This window comes from Lepidothrix coronata, unplaced genomic scaffold (genome assembly GCF_001604755.1).
Source record: "Lepidothrix coronata isolate B3197 unplaced genomic scaffold, Lepidothrix_coronata-1.0 Scaffold72, whole genome shotgun sequence".
Classification (NCBI taxonomy): domain Eukaryota; kingdom Metazoa; phylum Chordata; class Aves; order Passeriformes; family Pipridae; genus Lepidothrix; species Lepidothrix coronata.
The window spans coordinates 460,780-488,514 of record NW_016690252.1 but is presented as its reverse complement, the minus strand read 5'-3'; the positions used below and the strand labels follow the sequence as shown (position 1 = coordinate 488,514).

The 27,735-nt window shown below is 42.3% G+C and overlaps 1 protein-coding gene across 8 annotated transcripts in view; it reads left to right on the top strand.

Moving 5' to 3' along the window:
- Positions 1–27,735, top strand: part of UNC13B (unc-13 homolog B) — a 208,782-nt gene that overhangs the window by 87,936 nt on the left and 93,111 nt on the right. For 5 of the 8 annotated variants that reach the window (XM_017819073.1, XM_017819070.1, XM_017819072.1 and 2 more), the window contains exons 1-3: positions 10,816–11,482; positions 19,394–21,909; positions 26,613–26,638. The exons of 2 other annotated variants lie outside the window; for them this stretch is intronic. In XM_017819073.1, coding sequence (XP_017674562.1) covers positions 19,485–21,909; positions 26,613–26,638 — 2,451 coding nt within the window. In that variant the 5' untranslated portion in view covers positions 10,816–11,482; positions 19,394–19,484. Of the gene's footprint in view, positions 1–10,815; positions 11,483–19,393; positions 21,910–26,612; positions 26,639–27,735 lie in introns of those variants that run through there. One more of the 8 variants, XM_017819069.1, reaches the window with a different exon arrangement.

Genomic DNA, 27,735 nt, shown 5'->3' with positions numbered 1-27,735 from the left:
TGGCTTTGAACACTTCAGGGATGGGGCATCCACAGTTTCTGTAGGTAACCTGTTCCAGTGCCTCACCACCCTCACAGTAAAGAAATTCTTCCTAATATCTAACCTAAACCTACTCTCTTCAGTTTAAAACCATTACTCCTTGTCCTGTCACTACATACCCCTGTAGAAAGTCTCTCTCCATCTTGTAGCCTCCCTTCAGGTACTGAAGCCTTGTAGGCTCCCTTCAGGTACTTAGCCTAAGCCTAAGCCTTCTCTTCTCCAGGCTGAACAATCCCAGTTTTCTCAGCCTTTCCTTGTAGGACAGGTACTCCAGCCCTCTGATCATCTTGGTGGCCCTCCCCAGACTATTCCAACAGGTCCTTGTTCTTCCTGTGCTGGGGACCCCAGAGCTGGATGCAGTGCTCCAAGTGGGTCTCACCAGAGCAGAGCAGAGGGGCAGAATCCCCTCCCTCACCTGCTTTCCACCCTGCTTTGGATGCAGCCCAGGACAGGATTGGCTTCTGGGCTGTGAGTGCACATGGCTGGGTCATGTCCAGCCTCTCACCCACCAGCACCCCAAGTCCTTCCCAGCAGGGCTGCTCTTGATCTGTTCATCCCCCAGCCTGTGTTGGTACCGGGGGTTGCCCTGACCCAAGTGCAGCACCTTGCACTTGGTCTTATGAAATTCCCATGGTCCCACTCCTTGAGCTTGTCCGGGTCCCTCTGAGTGCCTGTCCTTCAGGTGTGTCAGCCAGAAATAGAGTAGCATATTTATTTTCTCCATAGACTTCAAGCCACTTGAAGGTCTTGTGATGCAGCAAATAAATGCTACCTATTAGGACTAGTTCTTGACAGGTGATTACAAGAATTTTCTTTATATCCAGACTCATTTCTTGGCATTCAAATGGTATTTTTTAAACCATATCGTGGACACACGCATGTTACATGCTGTCTGCTCATATTTAGAGTCTGGACAGTTTTGTGACATTGTGAAGGACTGATCAGATGAGCCAGATCTGGATCATACTGTGGGTTCATTTCCATTGCTTTGATGGTTAATCACTGGCACTTTCGAAAGGGCTTTTTAGTGGTTCCACATTCGTTTAATTTGAAACCTTTAAGTGGTAAGATGGAACCAGTTCTTCCTCTCCTTGGCTTTTGAATCTGTAAGAGAAGGCCTGCAGCCTTTCCTGGCAGCTTGTGAGCTGGTTTTGTAACATACATCCTCTGCTGAAAGGCGCTTGGGAACATCAGGGCATCGATATCTGTTCTGTGGGAAGAATTTCCTGAGCACTTTGACAGCTTTATCCTTTATGTACTGTAAAACCAAAGATAATTTAGGCATAAAGCTGGGGTAAAATCCCAAATGTAGCTTGAGATTTTCATCTGTTACTGAAGCATGCAGGTACCAGATGCTGGAAGGGCTAAGATAAACCTGAGTGCTAATTTACTGGAGTGCTCTAGGCAGTGAGTCTCTTTCTGTACAGGGTGGCTCTTGCTGTACAGGGTGGCTTGTGCCTTCAGGCTTGCAGGATGATGTGGTACCCAGGTGAGCAGTGGCATTACTCTCTGGCCTAAGGGAGTATCCTGTTCAAAACAGGAGGATCCTGTTTAAGCTACACTTATGCATTGGATCAGAGAGAGAGAAGGAAGGGCTGTTCTGAGCTCATTCAGTCTGCCCTCACTAGTGGGGCTGTAGAAATAGTTATGAAAGAAAGAATTACTGCCTGGCAAATGAGAAATTAGTAAAATTATTAATTGCACGGTGCTTTATACTGTGTGCTACACTGTGGCAGACCAGGTGGGCAGTAGTAGGTCTCTTCTGCCTTTATGTCCATAATACTTCTAATATGACACGCAGGAAACCAGCAAAGGATTTGTAGAAGATGGGAACTATTGCAAACATCAGAGAATAGAAGTGGCAGAGGGAATACCAGGGCAGTCCTGGGAGGGAAGGTGCTGAGGATGTGTGAGATGAGACCAAACAAGTGTGGCTCAGCTTGGTAGATTGGAAGCTGAGAGCAGATGTTGCTGCCGTGTACGAATAGAGCATGGGAGTAAATATTGGCAAGTTTACAGCTATTTAAGTGAAAGGTTAATGCTAGCACAAGAACAGAAGGGTATAAGCCGGTTATGAGCAAACCCAGGCTAGAAATCAGAAAGCGATTTTTCTAATTGTTAGTGAACAGCTTCCAAATTGGTTTCTTTGCCCTTTCTGTTTCTAATTAATCTAAAATTGGGTCTGTTTATGAATGCTATTGTATGACAGTCGCCTGTGGGAGCAAAGAATGGAACTTCATCATCCGGGAAGCCTCTAAGTAGGCTGTCAGAAATGTCTGTGGAACCACAGCCTCCGTCATTGATTTTTTGTAGCGTGGCCTCCCTGTGTTCACTCTGCCCACCTGCCTGCCTTTGCTGTCCAGCTGTGCCACATTGCAGGACTGTGTGGCTTTTGGAGCACAACCAGAGGTGTGGAGGAGAGGTGTTTCCTGCTTAGAAGCTGTCACTGAAGTAAAACTTGTGAAAATCATATTGCAGCCTCTCTTGGATGGTGGCTTTTCTGTGCAGTTGTGCAGTTAATATTAAGGATACCAGACTGCGTGAGGAGTTTCTTGAAGAATGGTAGTTCTTAGTGACTCATGCCTGGTAATGAACCTGTCATAGATATAATTCTGGGTTTTGACAAAAGTTCGAGTGGTAACTGTTTCAGAAAATACGGCGTGCTTTGTAAACAGGTTTGTTCTTAAATTTTAGAAATGCTCCATGGGCTTTCAGTTGCTTATTTAGACAGTAATTTGCAATTGAACGCATATTCATTAGAAGTTTTTTTAAAAGCTAACATTTGAAAATTATTTTATAGGAGAGCTTGAAAAGCAACAGAGACAAAATCAGGGATAAGTACTAAAAAGGAGATAATAGAGCTGTCCAGCTAGAAGGGAATTTTTATAAATCAGTTCAAGACTCAATTTACTTAGCCTCACTTTGGTTAATACTTTAGGTTGTTGCATATGAGAATATTTGAAATACAAATAGATTGCTTTATGTAAAAGATCAATTTATTTTAACCATGTCTCCATCTGTGTTTTATTTTTGTTAATGAGTCAATATTCACCTTATATTTTGAGATAGCAAGCACATTTTTTAGAAACTGTTTTTGAGAAGCCGAGAGTGCTAAATTTTAATGGAATTATTTACATTTTTTATTTTTATTCATTGTATTATGATAGTGCAGCAGATTGATATGCGTGCAAGTGTTTTTGTGGTATCTCATATAACGGGTACTTGAAGGATCCAGTTTTGTCTACACAAATACCTATAGATTGGCTGGTGTATTCACTCTGAATTTTATTATGCCTAATTTAAGGAACCTAATTTAAAGCAAGTACAACTCTCTTTCATATTTTTTGACATGGATACATGTTACTCATCCTAATTATGTCGCTCTGTTTTTAGCTCACAGTAGTAATAGCTATTTAATATACAACTGTTTACAGCTGGTAGAATCATTCCTTTTTCATCCTGCCTTTACATCCTCTTCTCTCCAGTTTCTGTGAAGGTGGAGTGACTTCTGTGACCTGAGAGCAGCAAACAGAGGCAGCAGCCACTGGAGTGATCCCCCTGCCATCCCTGCTCAGTATTTTGGAGTGTGTTTTGGTCCGATTCTGCTTGCCCCTCCCATCACAGACTTTTGCCAAAGGGGCTAATTGGCCTCTCAGTGACTTAACTTAGGTTGGCTACATTATCAAAGCCTGGTTTGTAATGCAGTTTTCATCCCCTTGCAGGGGCTTTCTAAATCCAATCATTTTTCATTTCTTGCATTAAATTTCTTCCTCTGTCCCTCCCAATCAGAGGAGCAGACAGACTGAATTTCTAGACCCAGTTAATTCAGGCCCAGTGTAGAGCCTGTCAAGTGCCTTTACTGGAGGTGTGAAAGCTGTGTCTGGACTTATTAATCTGGGTGTGATTGCTGGAGCTGGCTTTGTCAGAGCTATGATGTGGCAGTGCCCGTTGCTCAGTGCCAGTGCTAACAGTGTCCTCAAAGACTGACAGGGGGCTTGTACATGGTTCATAACAAGTAATTATGTGGCATTTTGGTTCATTAATCAACTGCTGCCTTCTGAAGGGAATAGAAATACACGAAATTATTCCCACCTAAGAGACAGGCGTATTATTTAAGCCTGGAGACATAAAGATGAAGGCAGGATAGTAAAAAATATTTTCTCCCAGCTGGTGCATCTGTAGCAATGAGGAGGACACCATCTGTCAACAGAGGTAGCTGGGCACTGTTCTGCAAGATTATTAATTGTTACTCCCCTGCCATGTTGTTATATGAGGCTGGACAAGCCATCCTGGCTTTTGAAAAGGTTTTTTCCAATTCCTCTCCTTCTGATCCACGAATTGATTTCTGGTTATTTGATTTAAGATTCTGGAAATGAGTCACCAATGAGTGAAGTAGCAGGGAGCCAGACTTCCTAGTCTTTGATATGCTCCCAACTTAAGTATTCTGAGAAGTCGGGTTTGTTGTCTTGAGATAAGTGTCCAGAGAAGAAGCTCTTGACCTGATGCTTCCCTTATTCTTCCATTGTAACAGGGAGTTTTTAACTTCACAGATGTGCTATCTAAACACCAATAATGTTTGAATTACTTCAGTAGTATGATGGGGAATGCTCCTTGACTCACTGCATGCAACGGTGATGTAACTGTGTGTAATGGGAGGCCTGGCTCTGATGCAATAAATAAAGCATGTGATCGTGCTCTGAGTGACATGAAGGAAACAATATTAAATAGTTTATTGGGTGGTGAGCGGTAGGACACCCTCCTTCCTAGCTGAGAGAGGGGTTTACCTCCAGCCGGAGAAAGAGGTGTCTTAAAGTTCATACAGACTGCTAACAGGTAGGATCAAGGCATTTAATTCCTTCAGCCAAATCCCCATGTGTTGGACCGACCTTGCAGAATGCACAGAGAGTTCTGTGAGAGACCATTTCTGTGTTCTCATTGTGAAGCTCATGTGGGAAAATGTGCTCTGCAGTGTTTGAACTAAGCTATTGTGTTGTGGGAAGCTGGGTTGTCATGCAGACTGTCCGTGGGGAGTAATGTACCTTCCTGCCCCTTAGCCAGGTATATGTGTTACCGTGCAGTTTTCTACCTGAGACGGGTAGCGGAATGATAAAGATAAGCAGCAATAAAACTGAGACTTGAAGAGATTAACTAGACCATCTATCTTCCTCAAAAAGCATCCCTTAAAAATGTGTATGCTTCCACTTGCTAAAACCTTCTGTGACAGAGTTTTTTTAGCTTCCCTAGATAATCCACACTCACTTCTGATTAAAAGCTTTTTCAGGTGTCTAGCCTAGGTTTCTACTGCTATAGGTTAAGTCTGTTATTCCTTTATCTGTATTTACAATAGAAATGCTGAACAGTTTACTTCCCTTGTGCTTGCTTCAACTAATTCACATTTGAAAGCTGTTATGTCTACCTGAGATCTACATTTCATATCGTCTGCAACTTTTCCTTCCCAGGTTTCTTGATGAAAAAAGCAATTACAGCTCCAACTGAGAGTATAATTACAGGTTTTTCCACCCCCGGCACATGTCTGTGCCCAGATGCCTTTGCATTTTAGAAACGCTGATTATTTAATTAGATGTGCAATTAACGCATTGATTGTAATTTTCCAATTTCATGAAATATCAAGTCCTTACGTTTTGGATGGAGTTAGGAGGGAGAGACATGTAATTTGAAGGAGGAGGCAGCAGAGGGAGAGTTTTCTCTGCTATAAATGCTGCCTGTTGACCTAAGGTATTTAAACTGACTCTAGTCTACAAACCAGTATAATAGTTGTTTCTGGAACAGGGACAGCCAGCTGTTAAAATTTTCAAGTTGTCTGAGTGGCAGAAGGCAGCATCGTTTTTCTAAGAGTCCATCTTTGACTTACATGTTTTGACTGAAAATGGAGAATGACAATTCAGCTAGATAAGGGCTTCTGTGCATTCAGAGGGGCAGCCAAAACCCAGGGTAAAAGCTCTGGGGATATTTTGCTGTTTTCCTTAAGCACATTAAGGAAGGCTTTGTGTCTGTTGTTGCTGCAGCACAAGGGGACAACATGCTACCCCACAGGCTGTCACCTGAGACAGTTCTGCTTTTAAAGTCTCATCACCCTGACTTTGAAGGCTGGTGTGGGCTGTGACGAGTGGGGTTGGCATTGTCTTGGAGTGGCTTCTGGAAGGAGTGTGGTGTCTAGGAGCCAAGGCTTGTTTCTGCCCCGAAGAGGCTGGAACCTACTGAGTGAGGTATAAAATAGCCTCTTCTGTGAAGTGCTGGGTTGCAGAGCTAACAGCATTTGGTTTTTGGTACCCCGAAGCCAAGAGTGCAAGTATCCACATGGAGACAAGAAAGGGACAGGCAGGTTTAGCCCGTGCATTTGAAGGGCTGTCTCACATCTCTTAGGAAAGGCATTGCCATTGGAGGATGATAATACAAGCTTTTCTAACTTCATGACCCGTACTCCCTTAAGGATTTTACACCTTAAAAATTCCCGCATCGGACTAGATCTGTTGTAGCCTCTGGAGGAGTTTTTGACTGGTGTGGCAGCAGCACCCTCAGAGGGACAGAGATGGGAGGTCTCATTGTAGGCAACTCTAAGGTCTCTGATAAATCCCTGCCTGATAAAGATTGACCTAAAGTATGGAGTGTATAGTTCGTGGCTCTTCAAAAACACTGGTGCTATGTTAAGTCATTTTTTTCATTAACCTAACAAAAATTCCATTCCTTGAATTTTACTACGTTCTTGGCCATGGAAATATCCTTTATTCCCAGGTATGTGAAAGTCTTTCCTTCTGTTAGTTTAGAAATGTTCGTGTCTCAGAGTTCAGCGGTTGTCCTTACAGTGAAATGATGATAACATGTGGAGTGTAAACATCTTTCCTATGAAACTGAGTCAGCCAGTGGTTTGGTCTCAGCCGTGGGCAACAAAGGGACTTAGGTTGCCTGTCTTAGGAAGGTAAGCAGTCCCGATACCTCTGATCTTTAGCTTTTTCTTTCAATGAGCCAGTGCCATTCTTGTCTTTCTATAAACAAAATAATTCAGCTTGCATGAGAGTTAAAAACCCAACTTTTTAAAGGGTAAGAACTTTAGGTAAGATTATCTCCTTCCTTTTCTTCAAGTCTTTCAATGCCAATGTCTGGCCATTATCAGTTTCCAAGGTGCTCAAGGTGCTGTAGGACGTACCTGTGTCTTTCTTCCTTTCCGAGCTTATATGTTGCCCTTGTGCCTTGCCTTAGCCTTTCCTAAGGGGAAAAGAAAGAGTCAGTGCTTTGAATGACCCCTTCTTGAAGTTGTTCTTTCTTCTGAAAGCAATGTCTTAAGCATATGTTTCATACATGTGTTCTGGAGCTACTGTAACAACAGCAGCATCGTTGACAGGGCAGTTTTAAATTCCTCAGAACAGAAACTCTCCTCTTCCACGCTCGGTCTCAGCAGCCCTGCTTGGGGTTGTGTGATGCACAGCTCCTCAAAGCTGGTATTCATTGAGGACAGCTGTCAAACAGCAGGAGGTCACTGCTTTTTCATTAACACTTCATATTTAGACTGCTGATTGATTTAATCTTCTCGTGGCTTTGAAAAACATAATAAATAGCATGTTTTCACTGCTGAATAAATTGATAAACTTTACACAGTGTATTTGAACCCGTACTGTCTAGTGAAGCACTGAACTCAAGCTACCTTACTGAAAACTCTGCCTTCAGGGAGATGCAGCAGGCGGTTTCACTTGGGACAGATGGCTTTTTCTTTTCTCAAGTCAAATAAAAATTTTATTTTAGAGAGCTCTAGAGTCAGAGATGTCCAGGGCCATTTGTGAGACAAATTAAACCTGAGAGTGAGCTGGACAGAATTTTCCCCTGCAGTACCAGACAAGTTCTCTCCATTGACTTTTCTCTCTACTTTTCCCCCTCTTGTTTCTTTTTCATCTCTCTGTGTAACATTCTTATCGTGGCTAATTTCCTTAGCCACTCAATTCTGTACTTTCCCCAGAGCCAGGACACTAGAAATGTTCCTGCTTGTCTTCCTGCAGGGAGAAGGGGCATAAGTCTGGGAGAGGGAGGAGCAGGACCTGTGCTCGAAGAGTGCTCATTTTCCTTTCGTTAATCCACTCGTGCTCATGAAGGAATTGCTTACTTTTTACAATTTTATCAGTAATTCACTACTTTACAGGAAGTTGGAATGAAATAGATAATGAGGATTAAAAAAGAAGAAAGGGTAATGTATACCTCTCAGACATCAAAGCATTTGGCCTATATAGCTGAGCCTGGCTTTATCAGTTTTAATAATTCCCTGCTGGCTCAACCTAAAATTAAAATCTGTTGGTGAATTAAATAATTGCAGTAAGAAGTATTTAAATTTTTAAGTGTAAGTTTATTTCTCTTCTAGAAGGCAAATAACTCAGTGCTCTCAGCCTTAAGGTAAAGCATACTCTTTCTCACTGACTTTTTCTAGAGTCATAAAATAGGCAAGTCAGAAATAGGCAAGTCATGCCTATTTTTCACAATTATGAATTATCTTCATTATTTCGGAAAAAAATCTCTGAAAAAGCCTGTCTCAATCTCCTGTGCATTGGGTAAGGGGTTCTAAATGTTTGGAAGGTGCCATCTTTCTTGCTTCTGAGGGCACCTGCTTTTTTGTCTTTTTTTTTAGCCACATTTTCCTCTCCAGCTCCTTGTGAGCTGTGGTGAGGGCAGTGACATTTTTCCATCATTCCATTGCTCATGACCTGCATTAGCAGTGTCTCCTGTCTCTTTGTCTGTTGAGGCCTGCTCACTTTTTCCATGTGTTTTTCTGCTCCTGTTCTTGTATGACAGCCATGGGAGTATTGGGATTTCTTGTTGCAGTGCTTGGAAATTTGCACAGGTTTTTTGGGTCTTAGGAACTGTAGCTAGAGCCGCATTATGTTTGGTACTTTGATGTGCTAATGTCTGGTACTGCAGGAATGGGCAAAGACCAAGGAAGGAAGAAATGGGAAGAACAGAGGCAACGATGGCAAGATGATGTTGGTTGCACTTGTAGTAAGATCTCTAGGAAGAGTAAGGCATGCAAAAGCCTGTAAGACTGTCTTAATTTCAGGTGCTGTAGAGAGTTAATGGGAATAATAAAGTATTGTCTGATGGATACTTAATATTTTTTTAAGCTATTGCTATGAAGGAGACCTCTCAGAAGATCTTTTTCATCTTATTCACAGGCAGGGCTTTGAAGATACTAAATGCTGCACAAATCCCGGATTGCATTTTATTTTCTCTGTTGGGCAGTCTTCATTTTTATATGGATGAATTTAATGCAGAGCTTCGACTCTGAGCTCAAGTGCTATAATTGGTGTGTCTAGTGGAATAATTTCTATTGCAGTGGGACTCGGTGCCCTCAGTTGGGCAGGAGCCCTGTTCTCCAGGTGGGATGGAAATATATATAATGAGAAACCCGGGGTAAGACTCTTAAAATCATTTAAAGCTAAAGCACTTCTCAAAATCTGACCTGTAGTCCCAGCCCCTGCAGCAGGGGAAAGAGCAAAAATGAGAGGATGTTCTGGGGGATGGAGTATATGAGTGACCACAAAGGAACACCAGCCTTACAGGGGGTCTGGAAGGTGGTTTCTGTGCCTGACTGAAAGGGGCAGTGCACGTGGAAAGAACAGAGGTAAAGGTCACTAGTGGTGCTGCTGAGACAGTGTTGTGAATCATGACATTAGATTGCCTGTGTGCAAAACTCGCCCTTACCCAAATCAAAGAAATGAGCTGATAGGGACACCAGCCTGGCTGTTGTCAGCTGGCACTACAGCAACATGCTGGGGTGGGGCTGTGGGAGCAGGGGGTAGAAGCTGAGGGGAGAATATCCCCCTGCAGCGAGGACAGGGGTGGGAGCCCCGTGATGATTGTGGAGGAAGTGGTGAATAAAAGTTGATTCTGGTGTAGGTAAGACATTGGAGGGGATATATCGTTCACAGCAAGGCTGGCTCACAAGGAGGTAGGAGGTATTTGAACAGATGGGAGGATAGTGGCATTTCCACAGCTAAGTCATATAGGCCTCTTCAAAATCCTACCCCACACTGTGAAAAGACACTGTTTTGAAAGATGCAGTGAGTTGTCCTTGAGCAGAACCAGCAGTCATACAGTGCCTTTGATGCTAAAGGCAGAGAATCAGTATTCAGGAAGGAGGTGGGTGCTTGTGTTGGGTGCATGAAGAGGGGGGACAGAGGATATGAACATGGATCAACTGTTCAACAGGAAGATTGTCTTAGCAGCAGTGTGTTGGATACCCCTGGAGCAGGCTGTGGGGCTGATGTACAGTGCCTGTAATTCAGTTGCTTCTTGTAGGATGAGTGCCTGCTGCTGCTCACTCCCAGGAGAGAAGTGTCAGTACAACGTGAGTGGATATGATTCTGTGCACAACACTTCTGCAGTCATTCTTTTATGTAACAATGTGACTTTTATTTTTGGGAAACGAGAGATCAACGGGTGTTTCAATCCCCCACACTTGTACCAGAACTAGTCTTCCTTGGAAACTGGATTCATTTCAGCGAGGGCATCGCTGAATCTTGCGGGTTAGTCTGGGGGTGAACAGGAGAGATAAAAATAAACGGGGCAAAGAATCTTCTTGGAGCTGGTTAATTATGTTGAGTCCTGAGCTTTTTACCCCAGCCCCACCCCCCCCTTCTCCACAGTCCCGCAGGATGCCAGGAGTCAGGCAGAGCTCTTTTCCAGCAGAGATCAGCTCACTGCGCTGCACTGCCTGCTCTCGTAATGCCAAAGGAGTGCGTTTTGTCTTTAGTCAGATTGGCTCCATCAGTTCGCATTTCCTTCTGAATGGATAATAAAGTGGAGAATCATTTTGAGGCGAGGAGTGAAGCGGGGAGGCTGCGTGTGTGTGAGGAGCTAGGCAGTAGGCAGCTGACGAGGAGGAGTAAAGTAGCAATAGCTGCACAGCTTTCTCTCTGCCTCTGAAGTACAATATTTTCTGTTGAGTCACAACTGAAGAGAAGGATGAAGTTTTAACTGTACTTGGTACAGCCTGAGAAAGGGAAAAGATGCACTGTGGTGGGGAACTAAAGAATTTCTGTTGAGGGATGCTCCTGGAAACCAAAAGGATTTCTTCATTTTTGGCTTTTACAATTGTTGGCTTCTGCTGTTTTTTGCTTTTTGGATTTTTAGTAGCTGTTTGCATTTTTTATCCCCTTCAAAACATGCCTTCAACTTTATGTGATTTCTCATCCTAGTGCTGCTGTGGAACGGGAAACTCTCGGTGCCTTTAAAATTGCTTTCCCTGATACCTCAGATGGGACACCAACAATATGTTGATAATCTCCATAGTAAAAGTTCATTATCCGGTGAACCTTTAACAAGATTAGGAATCCTTCAGGACCTGTATTTTCTATGAGAACAAGCTATTGTATTCTGTAGTTTTCTATTAATTCTATAAATTTCCTTTACATTTTAACCTTTTGTTTTATTTTGAAGCAGCAAGGTAAGTGAAAGATTGGAACAAATGAAGTGGCTGGGTATAAACTGCAAGTAGGCAGCAACCAAGGAGAATTGCTCTTTATTTTTAGAGTGGGCTCTGTGTGTGTTTACTTTAGCAATACAATAGCTCCATTCGAAGCTGACTGGATTTAAAAATGTCTTTGTAAAAGCAATTTACACTTAGTATGTTCCTTTGTATGCTCTATTTCTTAGTTTTTGTTTTCACCCCTTAGATACTAATTGTAGATGTCTTATGACTGGTATAATTGAGGTTGTGTCTGTTTACTTCTCATACTTTTCTGCTAGGAGGGTTTGTATCTCAGCTGGAATTTGACATCAAAATCACTATGGGAAGAAGAGTTAAAGGGAAGGGGCTTGGGGATAAATTAAATTTGATCACTTGAAAAGCAAATAACTTGAAGTAATTAAATTACTGGTTTGATTCTCCTGAAATGTCACTTAGAAAAGGCTCGCTTTTAACACAGAGTGTTTGTCATTGGCCTGATTTCTTGTACTGAGAAGCTTGTGAGTTGATGAGATGGAATGACTGGCATGCAGGAGCAATGAGGATGCTGTACAAGCTCGTGAATCAGAGCAGATGGTGTGACTGTTTCAGATATCTTTTCAGTTTTCCTTCCATTTATATGGGCAGCTTTCTTTTGCTAATGGAGTGAGCCTTTGGGGGATAAACCTCAAGACTTAATACAGGATGCTGAGGTCTTCTGTCCTCGAGATGAAAAGGAGAAAGCTTATAGAAGTAAAGCTGCAGTTTTACCCCAGGAGGATTTTAGTTGCCGAGTGCTGCATTTTAGTAGCATGAGCTGGAAAACCCTAATTCCATTTGCTGCATACATTACTTTCACCCATCCCGGCTGAACACTGCCAAGTGTCTGCCCTAAAGGAGTGCAGAGCAGGTCAAATCAGTGAGCAAGATTGTGTAGCGCCAGTTAGTACGAGGGCTGTGCTCTCTCTGCCCTGACAACAGAAGTTGGGTCTCTTAATTCATTGGTGAGTGCTGCCTGTCCATCTCCTACCTGAATGTCCCTGTGAGCTGAGGCACTGTCACCTGAAAAAACAGCTGCAGACCTCCTCAGGGAGTCATCAAGTGTTTTGAGGAAATTCTTAAGGATGTGTTTCGTGGTGGTTCTTGCCAGAAATGCAGGACTTGGAGAGTTCACACAGTAACTCAGCACTGGGCTGTAAGTTGTCTGTCTGCTTTCTTGTTAGAGGTAACTGAATAGTCACAAACCTTTCCCCAAAACGTGGCAGACATTTCCATCAGATGCTTCTGATCCCATGGCCAGCCAACTTAGCATGCCCTCATACTTTTGTTTCAGTCCTTGGAGCTGTTTCCTTTAAATAAGAAGTTGCTTCTTGGTCCTGGCTTGTCTTTTCAGTATAATGCTTGGTCCTTAGGATCCTGATTTGGGATAAATCTGTTTTAAGGAATAATTAGTGCTTTAGGTTGTCCTAGGCAAACCATTTACTGGTTGATCCAGCTGTTTTACAAAATCCTCAAGCTCTGGAAATAAGGGGGCTGCTGAACTTAGTTGTTTCTCCATTTGCTCTTAAACTGCTGATAGCTGCTGCTCAGGTTTTGTTTTCTCTTCTAAGGAGTGAAGAAACTTTTACATAAGAACGACAGAAACAGCTGTGATTTCTATTTTTGGTAGTGAGTTATCCTTTTTGCCTTTTTCTCAGCACAGCATTGTCTCAGAACTAGGTAAGTGCCTTAGACTTAGCTTGCTGCTTGCTAGGCATGAGTCTTTGCACTGCCATGGTCGGCAGCTTCCAGGCTGTGCCTCCCTCTGCGCTTGGGGACAACCCCTATTTCTGTCTCTGGATGCCGCCTTTTCCTGGCTGCCAGGTGGTGACAGACCTCATTTGTTACTGCGAGCGATGCATCGCTGTGCCAGCCACTGCTGCTTTCAGCTTGCAGGAAAAGCTGTGATAGAAGGATGTGCTGCAGAGGGAAATGAGCACACCTTGAAGGATAGAAGGGCTGCCTGGTGCTAAGGTGCCCTCCAGGGCTTCCCAACGCAGCTGGACTTACGGCCTGGGCAACTTAGTCCTTCTCCATCTGTGCTCACTGAAGGGATATCGTCTGGATGACTGACATTAGTCCCATTTTGGAGAAAGCTGAGACGCATTTAACTTTTGTGTTGGTCCCTACATTTGTAGAGGGTGTTAAGGAGTTAAGGCAGGGAGTGCTATCTCCTTGTTCTACTACATAGTGATACTCTTTAATTACATTAATTTAATTTCATGCTGTTTTGCAACAGAAATTTTGACATTGAGGAATGCACTCAGAACACTTCAGTGGGTGTTGTACACTCATAGTTTGTGATTTTTACTGTTCCTTCACTTTGTAGTTGCACTGATAGCTTGCTCGTACAGCAAGATATTATTCAGAGGTGCTTTTTTGTTTTGGTTGGATGGCCTTGTGTAAAAGGTAAGAAATAACTGTGATGTGGGAGGTGCAGAACTGTGTAATATGCAGTATTCCGTGGATCATTTTTCCACCATGAGGGGGACTGACTGACCGCACCTGACCTTTTATCACATCTATCAAACTGCTTTGGAAAGATTTCAAGTGTGGGGTTTTTTTTCCTTGAATGTGTCAGGTGGGAAGTGTGGCTGTCATTGATACCTGCATTGAAGTGTTCTGTCACAGTTTTTGCTCAGCTGTATAGAAACAGATGTAGGTACAAGAAACCTGGAAAATACCATTGGAAGTGCTAAAAACTTAAGAAAGTTTTACAGGTGGGGCTGTCCTGAACAAGAACTTAAGTTGAGGCTACGCTGCAGAGGAACTGTGAAAGGGTTGATGAGGAGCTGAGTAATAGTTCCTCTGCTCACATTGTTTTGTTTTTAAAATTACTTTTATTCTTTTGTAACTACTGTCTGTTCAATGGCATGGATGTATTTCATCTTTAATCCACTGTGGTGTTCCATGTGTCTCTTCTGCAGCTTACTTTTAGCCAAAATGCCCCGAGGTGAACACGTTTCTCAACAGTATGTTTTGTTCTCCAGCTGTCCTGCTTTTTGCCCAGGATTCCTCAGCTCAGTACCTTCTTAGTCATGCCAGGACTCAAAAGTTAGAGTTTTTGTTAGTTACCAGGACAAGGTTTGAAGAGAGACACATTCTTAGAAGCAAAGCAATAGTGCCACATTCAGATATGATCCAACCCAAAATTAAATGTAATCATATTAATTAGAAAATTGCAGGCTCCTCTCCAGAAGTCATCCATCAGCAAAACTGACGGTAACCCTTCATACCTCTGTCAAGACTTGTTGTTAGGATTATTTCAGCAATTAATGTGTTTAAAAATGCTATAATATTCTCAGGAAGAGTCAGTTTCAGCATGCAGAGTGCTGGGGCGATGTTGCTATGGCAGCCCTAGCCATGATTTTCTTTCTCTTGTTAATGCCAATTTTTTTTATTCCCAGAATGTCCTACATTTTAGTTATTGGTATTTTTCATTTTTAAATGGTTCTTTATAAAGTAGCAAGACCATTTATCAGTCATTTTATTCTTTTCCTAGTGTAATTGCTAGTACAGGTAATACAATACCACTTTGTGTGGAAGATACTGTAAATATAATCTAATCAAAAAGACTTCACTCAGTAGCACGAATCAATAGCCAGAGAGGCTGCTGTGAAATGTTTTTCTGATCATAGTTAATTATTTTTGTATCTCTTTGCTGGTGACCTTGAACATCACATCTACCCTGAGGTACCACCACATTCTAGCATGATGTTGTGGGGTAAAGGTGTCTCAGTATTTACAATGATGTGATGAAAACCAGACAGCCAGTAAAAATGTCAGTATGTCAAACATTGGAATAGGCTGCCCAAGTGGGAAGGGGTGGAATCAGCCCCCCAGGAAGTATTTAAAAGATGTGTAGATGTGGCGCTTAGTTTAGTGGTGGCCTTGGAAGTGTGGGGTTAACAGTTGCACTTGAAGGTCTTGAAGGTCTTTTCCAACCTAAAGAGTTCTATGATTTTGTAAGATAAACCCACCTCATTTTAGCAGAGGTTTAATGGACATAGGGTGTGTGCTTCCGCTCCCTTTTTTTCCACTGGACTGCAGCCAGTTCACTGCAGTGTGGGGTAGTGCTGAAGGCACCACAGTGCTACCTTTGTTCTGAACCATGTTGGCCAGTGGCTCACAGAGCTGAAGGTGCTGCTCAGAGGGGGTTGCAGCCATCTCCCCTCCCCCTGGGAAGAGCCTGGCCTTCCCCAAGTGCCCAAAGTATAATATGACTGATCCCAAGCAGAGATAACATAATTGCATTTTATTCCTTCATGGGATTTCTCATGTTCTCCTTTCTCCTTCATGGATGCTGGCATGCCATGCTTTTGCTCCTGTTGTCATGGCAAATCCATGTGTCAGGAGGAAAAGTAACTGTTGTTCGTGGATTATATTACATTACATTACAAGGATATTTCATAAGTGTGTCCAGTGACAAGGTAATAAGCTGTGCAGTGTTTGTGGTAGCTCGTGTGTTTCCCCTGTTAAAAATCTTAATATGTCAGCTTTGTCCTCATGGAAATAGCAAAATGACTCAATCATCCTCAAGTAAAGCATCAATGTGTTCCTCATGTTTAGCTTGAGCATTGGTTCATTTTGAGAATTTAGGGAACATAGAAATGATGGTACCTTTGTATGCTGCTCTCCAGCCTGCACACCCAGAGACAGCTGCATTGAACTGAGCATAGAGTTCTTCTGGAGAGAAATGCTTGCTAACAAGGCGGTCAGAACAAACCTTGTGTAGTCAGTGAAGGCTTGCAGCATCTGGCAGGATACCAAGATCCAAATACTCTTTTTTTTAAAGACTTGATTTCTTGTTATGTGTTAACGTGACTCCTGGAGTGATTCTGGAAGAGAAAAAGACTTCAGCAAGGATTTGCATCTAGATTAGATTTTTTTTTTCCCCTGGCTGAACCTGCGGTAACTTTCATTGTCACTTTGCACATCAGTGCTACAAAAAAGAATGACCCCAATGCAGGCAACCTGAGAGGAATAAGAGATCTTTACAGGGCACAAGTGACTGCAGAGCACCCAAGTCTGGAGCACTGGAATGGGACAGGAGCACCCACACCCTGGGTGGAGAGGAGGAGTGAAGGACCCTGGCAGGAGGTGCAGAGGCACTCTGGGGACAGCCCACAGAATGAGGTGGGCGAATGTCCAGAACTCCAGGCCTGAGTGTGGGTTTGGGGTGGCAAAAGGCAGGGAATGGAGGAAGAGGAAGCCTGTGGGAGAGGTGCAAAGAGGGCGATTCTCTTACTTGCTTCTTGGCATTCGTCTAAGTGGGCAGTGATTTGCTCTTTGGTGGTAAACAGCAATTTCTGTTCATTTCCACCCACTGTAGGGAGAGGTAGGGAGGCTTCCCTCTGAGCTAGAGCTGCTGTCCACGTGTTCTGCTCCGACCTTGTTCCCATCTTGGGAGGAAACAGTTTCTGTCCTTCTTGGGGTAAGATGGAAAGATACTGATGGTATTTGATGAAATCAAGGATTTTTTTTTGAAAATCTCCTACGAAATAGGTATTCTTGTATATCTATATATACCTACATATACATACATACATATACATAAACCACAAACACTGTATATATAAATAAAAATGACAGCATTGTACTGTTTGCACTTGAGCTTCCAGCTTCGAAACAGCTGCAGTTCTGCAAGAAAGTGTTCAGCAGGCAAAAGTGATTTCTATATCAAACTGCTGCTGTTGAGTGTTGCAGCAGACAAAAGAAATGAGAGCAAACACCGTTTTGAATTGATTTCTTATTTTTTTTAACTGAAATGATCATTAAGCCCCTCTGATGCCTTGGAAGCTGAGTATGGAAGGAAACATGATGAAGATCGAGCTTTCTGAGGGAAACTTTGCACAAGCATAGGTAGGCTTTTCTCCTAGCACTTGGAGTTCAGTATGCTGGATAATATTTGAAATGAGCATTTCTGTGTGCTACCCTCAAGCAACACATGTAGGGAGCCAGAACTGCGGAGCCCTTTTTCTTGGCTGCCATTGAATCGAGGTGCTTGGTCTCTGAGGGTTCACTTCTTAGTACTGGTAGAGAAGTGATTTTCTGGTGTTAAAGGTCAGTTACCCAATCAAGTGGAAGTAGCTAAACTGTGTGGAAGAAGAGAGTCTGAGAAAGTATTTCTTATGTCAACCCTATTCTATAGGGGAGTAGTTAGATAAGAAAGACATTAAAAAAAAAAAAATTTTTTTCTGGACCAATGGCCTGAAAGTTCTATAAAATTAAAACTTGTTTTCTTTTAAGCAGCCATCAATCAATCTCACAGAGAATTTGTTTAGCCTACGTAAGGGCACGTGCTGCCTTTGGTGTGGTAGTTCAGCTGAAATGCTCAATGATGGGACTTCAACCTGAAGCACAGATGCAGCTTCTATTATAGCATATTAATTAAGCTCTTATTATAGACATTGGTATTTGCAGTGCTCCTTCCTCCAGATCAAAAAACACTCTCTCCTTTCCTACCCACAAAATGAAGCAACAAAAGTGAAAACAAAATGCTCACCACGATGAAAATGCTCGCTAACAGGCAGCATGCTCGCTGCTGGCAGCAGCACAGCCAGCTATGAGGTGGAGCTGAGGACATGTTAGGGAGGATTTCTGCACCTCAGCAGCTTGGGATCAGTGCAGGTGAAGAAACTTCGAGTCAGTGTTTGGAAACTTTGAGTTAATGCTTTGAAAATGGGAGTCATTGTATGCGGTCCCAAAAAAGGGACCAGGTGAAAGCTTCTGAGAGATTTTGGAGCAAATGGATGTGATGGTGTGATGATTAGGTTTGTGCATTGTGAAGCTTGAAAATGTTTGGGGGTTTTTTTGAGAACTAGAATGGAAAATAGGTACTATAGCTCTTATTCCAAATTAGAATATGAGAAAGAATATGTGCTTCAGCAGCAAGTCCAAACTGAATCATCAAATACACTTGTGTTCTCCAGTCACAGTGACTCCAGGAGGTTCTCACTATGGGTCTCTGTCTAACTTACACTCTGGAGGGAAAAGCTGATTGTTATGTTGCTTACTAAGTGCAGCAAAGACACGTCAAAGTTTGAAGTAGTTAACATAGTAAGGGTTTTTTGTTTTTATTTTGCTCTTTGCAGAGGGGATTTAAATCGGGGAAAATGATCCACTGCAAAATCTTGAGAGTTGAAGTGACATGCAGAATCTTCCTGCTGTCAGCTCAGCCTGTTTGTGCATATGCTGAGTGTGGCATATTTAACTGCAGGTTAGCTCGGGAGCTTGCAAGCTTTGAGGTTTTTTGGGTTTGCTTCATTTTGGTTTTGGTTTTTTTTTTACTGTTTGGTAGCAAAATATTAAGATGAAAGTATTAAAATAGCAGAAAGGTTTTACACTTGAAATCTGTCATCCAATCTTTCTGCCACTTTACATCACTTTGTGCAATTCCTGTGGGCTAGCTGGTAGTGCGCCAAGTTGAATTTGATTTCTGCTTTGGTTTGAAGCAAGAAAGGATGAGGATTGTGAACTTGAAAGGAAAGGAAATGTGCAAGGATAGAATTTCTAATGTCGGAAATTCTGTATTCAGAGAGGTAATTAAATCACATAGTCCACTATTGCCAGGAACTCAAGCTTAGAGTAATTTGCAAACCTTGTAGAAAAAGGGAATGACCACAATTGCTTTTTAGATTTTTTTTTTTTTCTTGAATAGAAGAGGAAGTGAGGAACGCTTATTTCTACAAAGAAGAACCTGATCAGGGGAGGTGACCAAAAGCAAGTCTATACACTCTAAATAGCACATTCGCTTTCTGTCTGATTTCATGTGTATGCTGTTCTTGTTTTTTTTTGTTATTCTGCTGCTTAAGTTATTTTGGCTATTTCTATCTGAACCAAACCGTAATGTTTTTTCCCCTCTTTCGGTAGCTGCTTCATGACAGAATAAAAACTGGATGCGAGTTGTGATTGATGTGTGCTTTTGCAGCTTGTAGCACTATGAGAAACGCAGGTGCAGCTGATGATGTTTGCTAGAAGTAGATTGAAAAAGCAAGAAAATGAAATTTCACTTCTGCACAGAAAACCTGTTGTAAAACTGTGGGGCAGGAAGCAATTCCGGAAGCAAAAACTCCATTTGTTTCTGCGGGACAAAATGAAGAGGCTTCTTCAAGGCCAGGTAGATGATAATTCAAACCACGCACATCGCTGCCAGCTATCCCCAGTGGAGATTGAAACAGACGTGTTTGTTTGTGGAATAAAGAGGAGCCCCGGGAGCACTGAATTCTCCACAGCTGGAGGGGACTTTCATCAGGATGAAGGACGTGATTCCAAAGGAGTGAGTGAAGTTTGTGTTGGTGAGGTGGAACTGAACTGGGATGGCTATGTGAAAATACCATGTTCGGTTCAACAGAACAAGAAGGACTCGCAGGGAAGTTCTTCTGAACAGACCTCGTCTGAAATAAAGAGCAGAGTGTCTGAGGGGCAGGACCTTTCTTCCCTGAGCATTACCATGAGCTGGAGGGATGCAGCTGAAAGGCAAGGGTGCTTTCCCCAGGAAAAGCCCACTGCATACAAGAGCCGTAGAAGGCAATCAAGAGATCGCTCAGCTGATGTGGTTGATTACATTGTTAAAGAACTCCAGGGAATAAGTCGAATCCAGACGGAGATCGCAGAGCTCCGTCAGCACCTCACCTTGATAAAAGGCTCTGTGGATGAAGTCTCCAGCTGCGTGGATACAGTCTTGAGCGAGATAGAAGGCCTACAAGGTGGTTCCAGTGGCAAGACCCAGGGTACACATGCTCGAGAGCCAAGAAAGGAGGTACAAAAGGAAGAACCAGTATTATATTTTTATGGCATCCCAGAGAAAGATGGTGAAAACACAGTAGAGCTTATCTGCAGCTTCTTGTCTGAGTATCACTGCTTCAATGGTATTCAGTGCAGTAAGTATATAAAAGATGCTTATAGATCAGATGTGGGTACAGGCAAGCCATTAATGCCAAGACCAGCAGTTGTGAAACTTGTCAGTTGTGAACAGAGAGACTTTATTTTACAGAAGTCTATCCTTCTACAGAGCTCAGGGGTCCGGATTGCTACCAGTGAGGAGCAAAAGCGGCAGAATGGCCAGAAAACAGATTCGGTCTCTTTGCAGTCTGGCTTCAAGAAAAATCATCACAACTCGGTGAATCCTGATGGAGCTCAGAGAACTGGTGCACTCCAGATGGACTCATTCCAGGTTAAGTATAAAAGCACGAGTAGGAAAGCACAATGCACAGGACAGAGACCCGATTCTGCGCAGAAATCAGCCAAGGATAGCAACTCGGTATCTGAGACTGGAAAAGAAACACAAATAACAAGCTGCGGTGAGCAGCCTTCAGATGACAGTGACATTCACCAGGTCCTTCATGAACCTCTGCAAAATCCACAGGTGACCAATTTGGCCAAATCAGGTGATGGAAATCACTGCTGCTCATCTGACTCTTCTGGCCATGCAAACCAGATGTGTGCTTCAAATAATGGTGGTGAGCACAGGCTTGACACTGAAAATGTCACTGAGAATTGCTCTTCCCTTCTAGAAAAAGATGAGGGCATAACTACAGAAGAAATTGAAATAGACTGTGATACTTCATGCAAACTAACCAGTGCAGAGAAAGTTGATATTCAAAGAGAAGATGTTTCTAGTGGGGTGACAACCATTAGCTATGATCATACAACAGATGAAATGGCTGATAGTAGTGACAGCTTGAAAGATATGATCCAAATGGACCTGAATGATCAAGATCCAACTGATCAGGTCTTTAGGGATGTCCTGGAAAATTCTCAGTATTTCCTTGACCATTCCCGGGATAACATTGATCTTGTAGACATGAAGTTTTACACTAATAAGCTTGGGAAAGCTATTCACCACTTCAGGTCTGCTCTGCAGGTGGTATTTCATAAGCTGGAAACAAGTGATTCTGAAATCCTTTTGGAAAATGATAGTGGCTTACAGATGGATGATGACAACACACTTATGCTGACCAGTTCAGGTATGGGTGGCAGCTCTGACAACTTTGCAGAAACCCCTCCTAGTCAGTCCTCTGAGAGCCAGGCAAACACAAATGTCAACAGCGAAGCATCTGCTCAGGTGCAATTTGCTCCTTCCAGTGTTTCCTCTGTTCCTCATGAGCCTCCTGTTTCCAGTTTGGTGCCATCATCTGACTGTGAAATCCCTACTGGGCAATGCTTACCTCCTGAGGAGCTTGGAGAAGATGTGAACACCCTACCTGAGCCAGCAAAGGAGTGCAGACCCATGAGCCTTGACAAGGTGTGCGCAGAGACCATCTACCTGAACAAGTGCATCAACAATTTCAAAAATGTGCTGAGGGAAAAGAGACAAATGCGTAGGAGACTCTTAAAAGAATTAGCACAGGAAGGAAACTGGATTTCTGCTGAGGAGACAAATTCAGGTAAAATGAAAAAAATGTTTTTAAGGAGATGTCAAAATCTGATATTTGTGCAGCCAGCAGCCAAAACCTCATTATGTGGGTGAACAGTTTATTAGAAGTTGTGAGCAAATTATTACAAAGACAAGTACATATGCTGTTCAACACTACTGACAAAACTGCCTAAAATTTATTGTGTAACACACTAAAATGCCAGTTAGCAAGCTTCACCTCTCTCTTTTTTTTCCTTTTTTTTTTTTTTTTTCCCAGACAGGAAGATTTGCAGTGCTTCTTCAAAATAGCAGGTGTTAAGGTTTTTCATCATAATTCGTGACTTGGTTTCTTGTTAAATATAATAGCTAAGACATGTGATAACAAAGTGTGCATTGGAGCTATAAGTATCCAGATTTGCAGTTTTGTGAGTTGAGTGGATCTAGACTTCAAGTGACTCTATCACGAAGTGGGAGTTCTCAGTGTTTAATCACTGCTAGATGTTACCCTAGTACAGACCTTTAAAAATAAAAACTAAATAAAACCAAAACACACACACAAAATGGTTGAGACTTGTATTTTGGTATTGTTTCCGTAACTTGTCCTCGAGATGAGAAATTGTTCATTTCTGTGGAACTACATGCCTTACTTCCAGCACAGATATTGAAGAGCCCATATGAGGTGATACAGTGGTGGAGCTGTGCTGCTAAATCTATCCCTGAGCATGCGGGAGATAGAGCTGACCAGCATCTTTTGATGGGACATGTTTTGATAGGCCTTGATTTGGTAAAACAGAACCTAAACTTGAAATGTAACTCCATCTGCCCCCTTCCTCTCCAGGCATTGAGAACACTTCCTTGGTGTCATCTCTGTCCAGATCGCTACAGAGTTAAGGGAAGAGGCTTTGTTTCAAGAGTGGAAGATATTTGAATTGCAGCTTGAAATCCTCACATCCTTATTGTGAACTTCTGTGTATCAAATACTATGTTCACTCCTCCTGCAATCATGAAAGCTAGTCAGAGTAATCAGAGGGGTCTTTTTCTGACTGAAAGAGTCATCTAACTCCAAGTGCTTTTCCAGTGACTGTGCTTTCACTGTGAACAAACAGTTTGTCAACTTGTATTTGACTTCTGTACCGATGACCTTCTGAGTTATGCTGATCATAAAGCTAGTGAGGGAAACATTGGGATTTGTTGACAGGCTTGGCAGACATGTTTTTGTTTTTGGTTTTTTTTGGTAGTGTTGGCGTGGTGCTCAAGTCTGGACATATGTCCTAATTTTAGGACCTGAAGGAACAGCCAGGGGTTTGGATTAGCATATATCACAGTATAGCAAAAGTATCGAAATAACCTGTTTCTGGATGTGAGAGGAGGCTGATCATCTCAGCAGAGTTTGAGCAGTACAGGCATGTTCACAAGGAGGGAAGTAGCCAAAACAGTAAAGGAGGAGAAGGAGGAACAGAGCTGGATTTAGTACCTCAAATCTGGCTCCAGGGTGAATTGGCATTCCTGAGCCTCCCTGGTTCAGTTCTCCTGAACATCATCTAGTGACATGACAAAGAGTTGGTACCTGTGTGACACTCATGTAAAGGTGGATCTACGTATTAGATTTGGCCATTGAAGCTATAAAAATAAGTGTGTGATGAAATCGTGACGCAGGAAATGTGCTCTGAGAGATGAGAGGAGTCAAATGAGTCAAGGGTAGTGGAAAACACTGGTTAAAGGATAAGAAAAGGAAGAGACCTTGGGGAAAAAACCCTGGAGAAGATGTCAGGAAGCAAAGTAGTCTAGACCCTCAGAGCTAGGCAGGGAAGCTGTTTGGGAGTTGGAACTAGATGATCTTTATGTCCCTTCCACAAGCCATTCTGTGATTTTGTGACTCTCTGAAATGGTGTTGTTCTGGCTCTGTGATTCTGTGGCTCTGAAATGGCGTTGTTCTGGCATGCATTTTTACAGAAGGGGAAGCTGCAGTTTTATGTCCTGCTTTGATGTACTCAAGTTTGAGCCAAGCTCTTATTTTCTTCCTTTGGAAAAAGCATCATACTTGGAATGCAATGAAATCTTGTTGGTTTGCCTTTTTTCCTAGATGAGTGTTTATGTCTCACTTTAAAAATCTAATTTGTTGTTAATAGGCTTTCCAGTTCCTGAGTAAAGTCCACTGAAAACCCAATTCTGCAGCTGTGTTTTTTGGTTCTGAACCTGAACCACTTTGGTACTCATGTCTGCTCAAAAGTTCAGTTCAGGGTATTTAATTAAATACGTTTGGCAGCAGCTTGCAGCAAAGGAATGGATGATAACTTTGAAGGTGTTGGTAAATCTGCATGTTTTGGTGAATCAGAGATGATGCACTGGCATAAAGGTTTAACTTATTTATAGTTGTACACAGATGCAAATTACCGGAAGAATTTGGAACTTGGCAGATGCATAATTGTTGTGTTTAATTGGAAGTCAAAAGAGAAAAAAAATAAAATATCCTCTGAAAATCTGTGGAAGCTTTTAAAATTTGAATTTGAGAAAAAAGAAAAAAAAAAAGTGAAAGTGAAGATGAAGATAGTTTGATTTTTTTTTTTTAATGAAAAGTCCTGAAATAGAGATTTTTGTAGATGTAAGGTGAGTGCTCAAAAGTGGAATAGTGAAAGAGTTCTGTGATAGGCATTTAACCAAGTTAGTGACCATTGATGAAGTGCACATGCTGTACTGAGACACAAGATTTTAGATCTTTGTGTGCAGTTACTCAGAGCTTTGTCAAATTTTGTATTTGGCCTGAAACTGTCCCTAACCGCCTTAAATTGATGGGCTCAGAAATCAAGGATATGTATGGAATTTAAGCTAAAATGTTTTGTTGTGTTTGTTTGTGTTATTTTTTTTAATTAAAAAATTAGTCTAGTGTAGGACTTATTGCTTTGTGTTTGTATAAAAATAAGTTTGACCTATATTGGAGACGCACTAGTGCCCTGAGGTCTTAAAATTTGGCAGTGCTAGTCTGTGTCAAGGAATTTTCTGTGGAAAATCAACCCCAAATGAGCGAAGTGAACACGCTCTTGAAAAATGTGTAGCTTGCATATGCTCACTGGTAGCTTGGTACTGTTGAGCTGTTGCACTGCCAGAGACTCCATCTGTCCTCAGTGATTTCCAGCCGGGGGCTAAAAGCAGGGTTTCCCCGCTCGACGTGACTGAGAGCCAAGGCAGACCTGAGAGGGGACACAAGTCCAGGCCTTCTGCATCCTCTGCCCTCTGAGACTCCATGAAAGACATCAGGAAGGACTAATTGTTCAAATACAAAGGAGTTAAAAACCCAGGAATGAGGAATATCTGGCTCTGAAACACACTGAAACAACCGCACGGACCAAGGAAGGGCTTGGGGTAACTGTGCAAAAAGAAGGACAAAACCAGAGGACTTGAAATGTGTGTCTGTCTAGGTGAGACGGTTTTCCCTAACAGAACAGGACAGGCAGGAAGATGATGTTATATATAAAATATAAAATTACTTCAGAGGAAAACAGTCAGAAGTGTCCATGCCTAGCAAAACATTGCCCACCTGAGTCTGGAGTGGACCCCAAATATCCTCAGCTTCTCCAGGTCTGTGCCGAGCTGACTGTCACAACACAGCACTTCTGCCACACTGGCTGTTGGGTAGAAGACAGCAGCATCCTGCTGCTTGGGATTTCTCCTCCATGAGCTCCAAAGGAGAAGCCTGCAGGGTGGTCCGGAGGCTTTCTTCCCTAATGAGCATCCATGCAGGCATGTCTTAAGGTGGAAAGTAGGGGTTTTATTTTAGGTACAATCCAGCACTTCATTTGCTAAAGTAATTTGACTTCTCCTTAGCAATTGGGTTAAAATAGCTTCTCTATTTTCCTGTCTTAGTGATTGCATGTCTGTAATTATACCCATGTAGACAGTAACTTCAAAAACTATTTTTGCTTTTAAACCAGTTTGAGTGTCTCCTGTTGCCATGAAGATATTCCTTACCCTCCATCTTTCATATGCAAATGAGTAATATGATTCTTCTGTGCAGGGAGAGAATTATCTGATTGGCGGACTTAAAAAATATCATGTCTGTACCGGAAGTTTTGAGTATGACTCTCATGTAACTTTACTAGCCCTGAAATTACCTATCCATAAACATGAGATTTGGTGTAGGAGGCTTCTGGATTTTTTTTTTTCTCAGAGGAAAATTGCCTAGATGTATAAACCCAGAAAATATCTCTCTGCATTACGGTATTTGCAAAAGCAAAATGTGTTCCGTGGGAGCTGCCGGTTTCCTCATACTGGGCAAAATGTACAGGGGGTGAGGAGGGAAGCAGCAGGGATGCTTCAGATGCAGGCAGTGGATGCAGTCCGGGGGAAAGGAGGAATCAATTTTGTTTCTCTCTATAAGTACAGGTTTTCTTTCCTGTATGATAAGCTGCTCCAATTCTGTATTAAGATTATTTAAAATTCTTCAGTTAATAAAACAAGAACTGTAACTCGAAAAAGAGCTCTCAAAAGCATATGTGTTGATGCATGTGCAGGTATGGATGAAATCTGACTAGTTTAACCTAGATTGATTGAAAGAGATTAGTTGACTGGTGTTATGTCCCAAGAAGTGCATGGGAAAACTCTTCGCTGCACAAATGTTTTATCAGCTTGTGGCAAACCTTCACCCCCGTTTCTGAAATCATTTTACAGATCTCATGGCAGAAATCTGGTCTATTAACTTTTGTTCCTCTTCTTCTTCTCTTTTTCTTTTCTTTGCAGAAGGAGGTAGAGGAGAGCTCCAGGTTGTACATGTTGTCCTTTGTAACCAGCATCTCTTTCTGAAACCCCTGTGTGTGCATGACTTGTCTCCATGTAGCCAATTGTTCCTGCCGAGGCGCTGAGGTTCAGTTTAGCATGTCATGGTTGTCAGAGGCTTTGTTTAACACTGTGTATGAGTTAAGAGTCTGTTCAGTGCGTATTATCTTGGACAAAGAGGAGAACATGAATGCTTGGAGTGATCTCCTCCCTTTGGTGCTCTGTGGGGTGTGTGTGATGTTCACAGGCACCGTGTTAGCAGAGTACAAGTTGTTTATCTTGTCCTTTCCAGTCTTCCTTTTTATGAATCTTATTTAAACCAAGTATATATTTGTTTTTCTTCAGTTATATTATCTCATTTCATGTCTGTCTGGTTCATACACTTAACATCAATTACAGTCAAAAGTACATCTATGGGCTATAATACTGAGATAAAGCAAGACTGGATGCTAAAAGGTGTTCACTGCAGATCCCAGGTCTTTTTAGGTAGCTACAGGCTTCACTTTGCTTTGAGCAGGGCTCTGTGCCACATGGAAAGAGCAGGATTTTTCCCTTTATACCTACAGTTATTTCTTCTCTACTCATGGACTGGTTACCTCTCTGCTTATTACTCTGTGGGCAACAGGTGACTCTTTCCTCCTAATGGGATCTGCAGAATTATTTTATTGACTGCTGTGTGTTTTGTCAACAGTTGTGTTTGTAACTGTACCTCATACAGAGAAATTACTGTCTTTTGGATCCTCAGCTGTTTTATTTTCTTGAATCCATGCTGCATGGATTCAGTGCCTGCTGTGCTTCTCCCTCTCCCTTTGATGTATGAGTGAGGCTAAATCGGTTTCCTGGAGTAGGCTGAATGTTCCAGGGCTTTTGGGCCTCCATGCAGATCTCATCCATTGAGTTTGATTAATTTGCATTTCTGAACTTTATTGGTTCACGTATCAGCAGTTTTGTTTCATTCTTACTGGTAAATATCTGTCCATTTATGCTTTTTCAGGAATTTTTCACCGCTGGGATAAGCGGTGTCAAATACTTGTGTTAAATTCCAACTTCCTCTGACTTCAGTGCAAACCACTGCAACCTCCTTTAA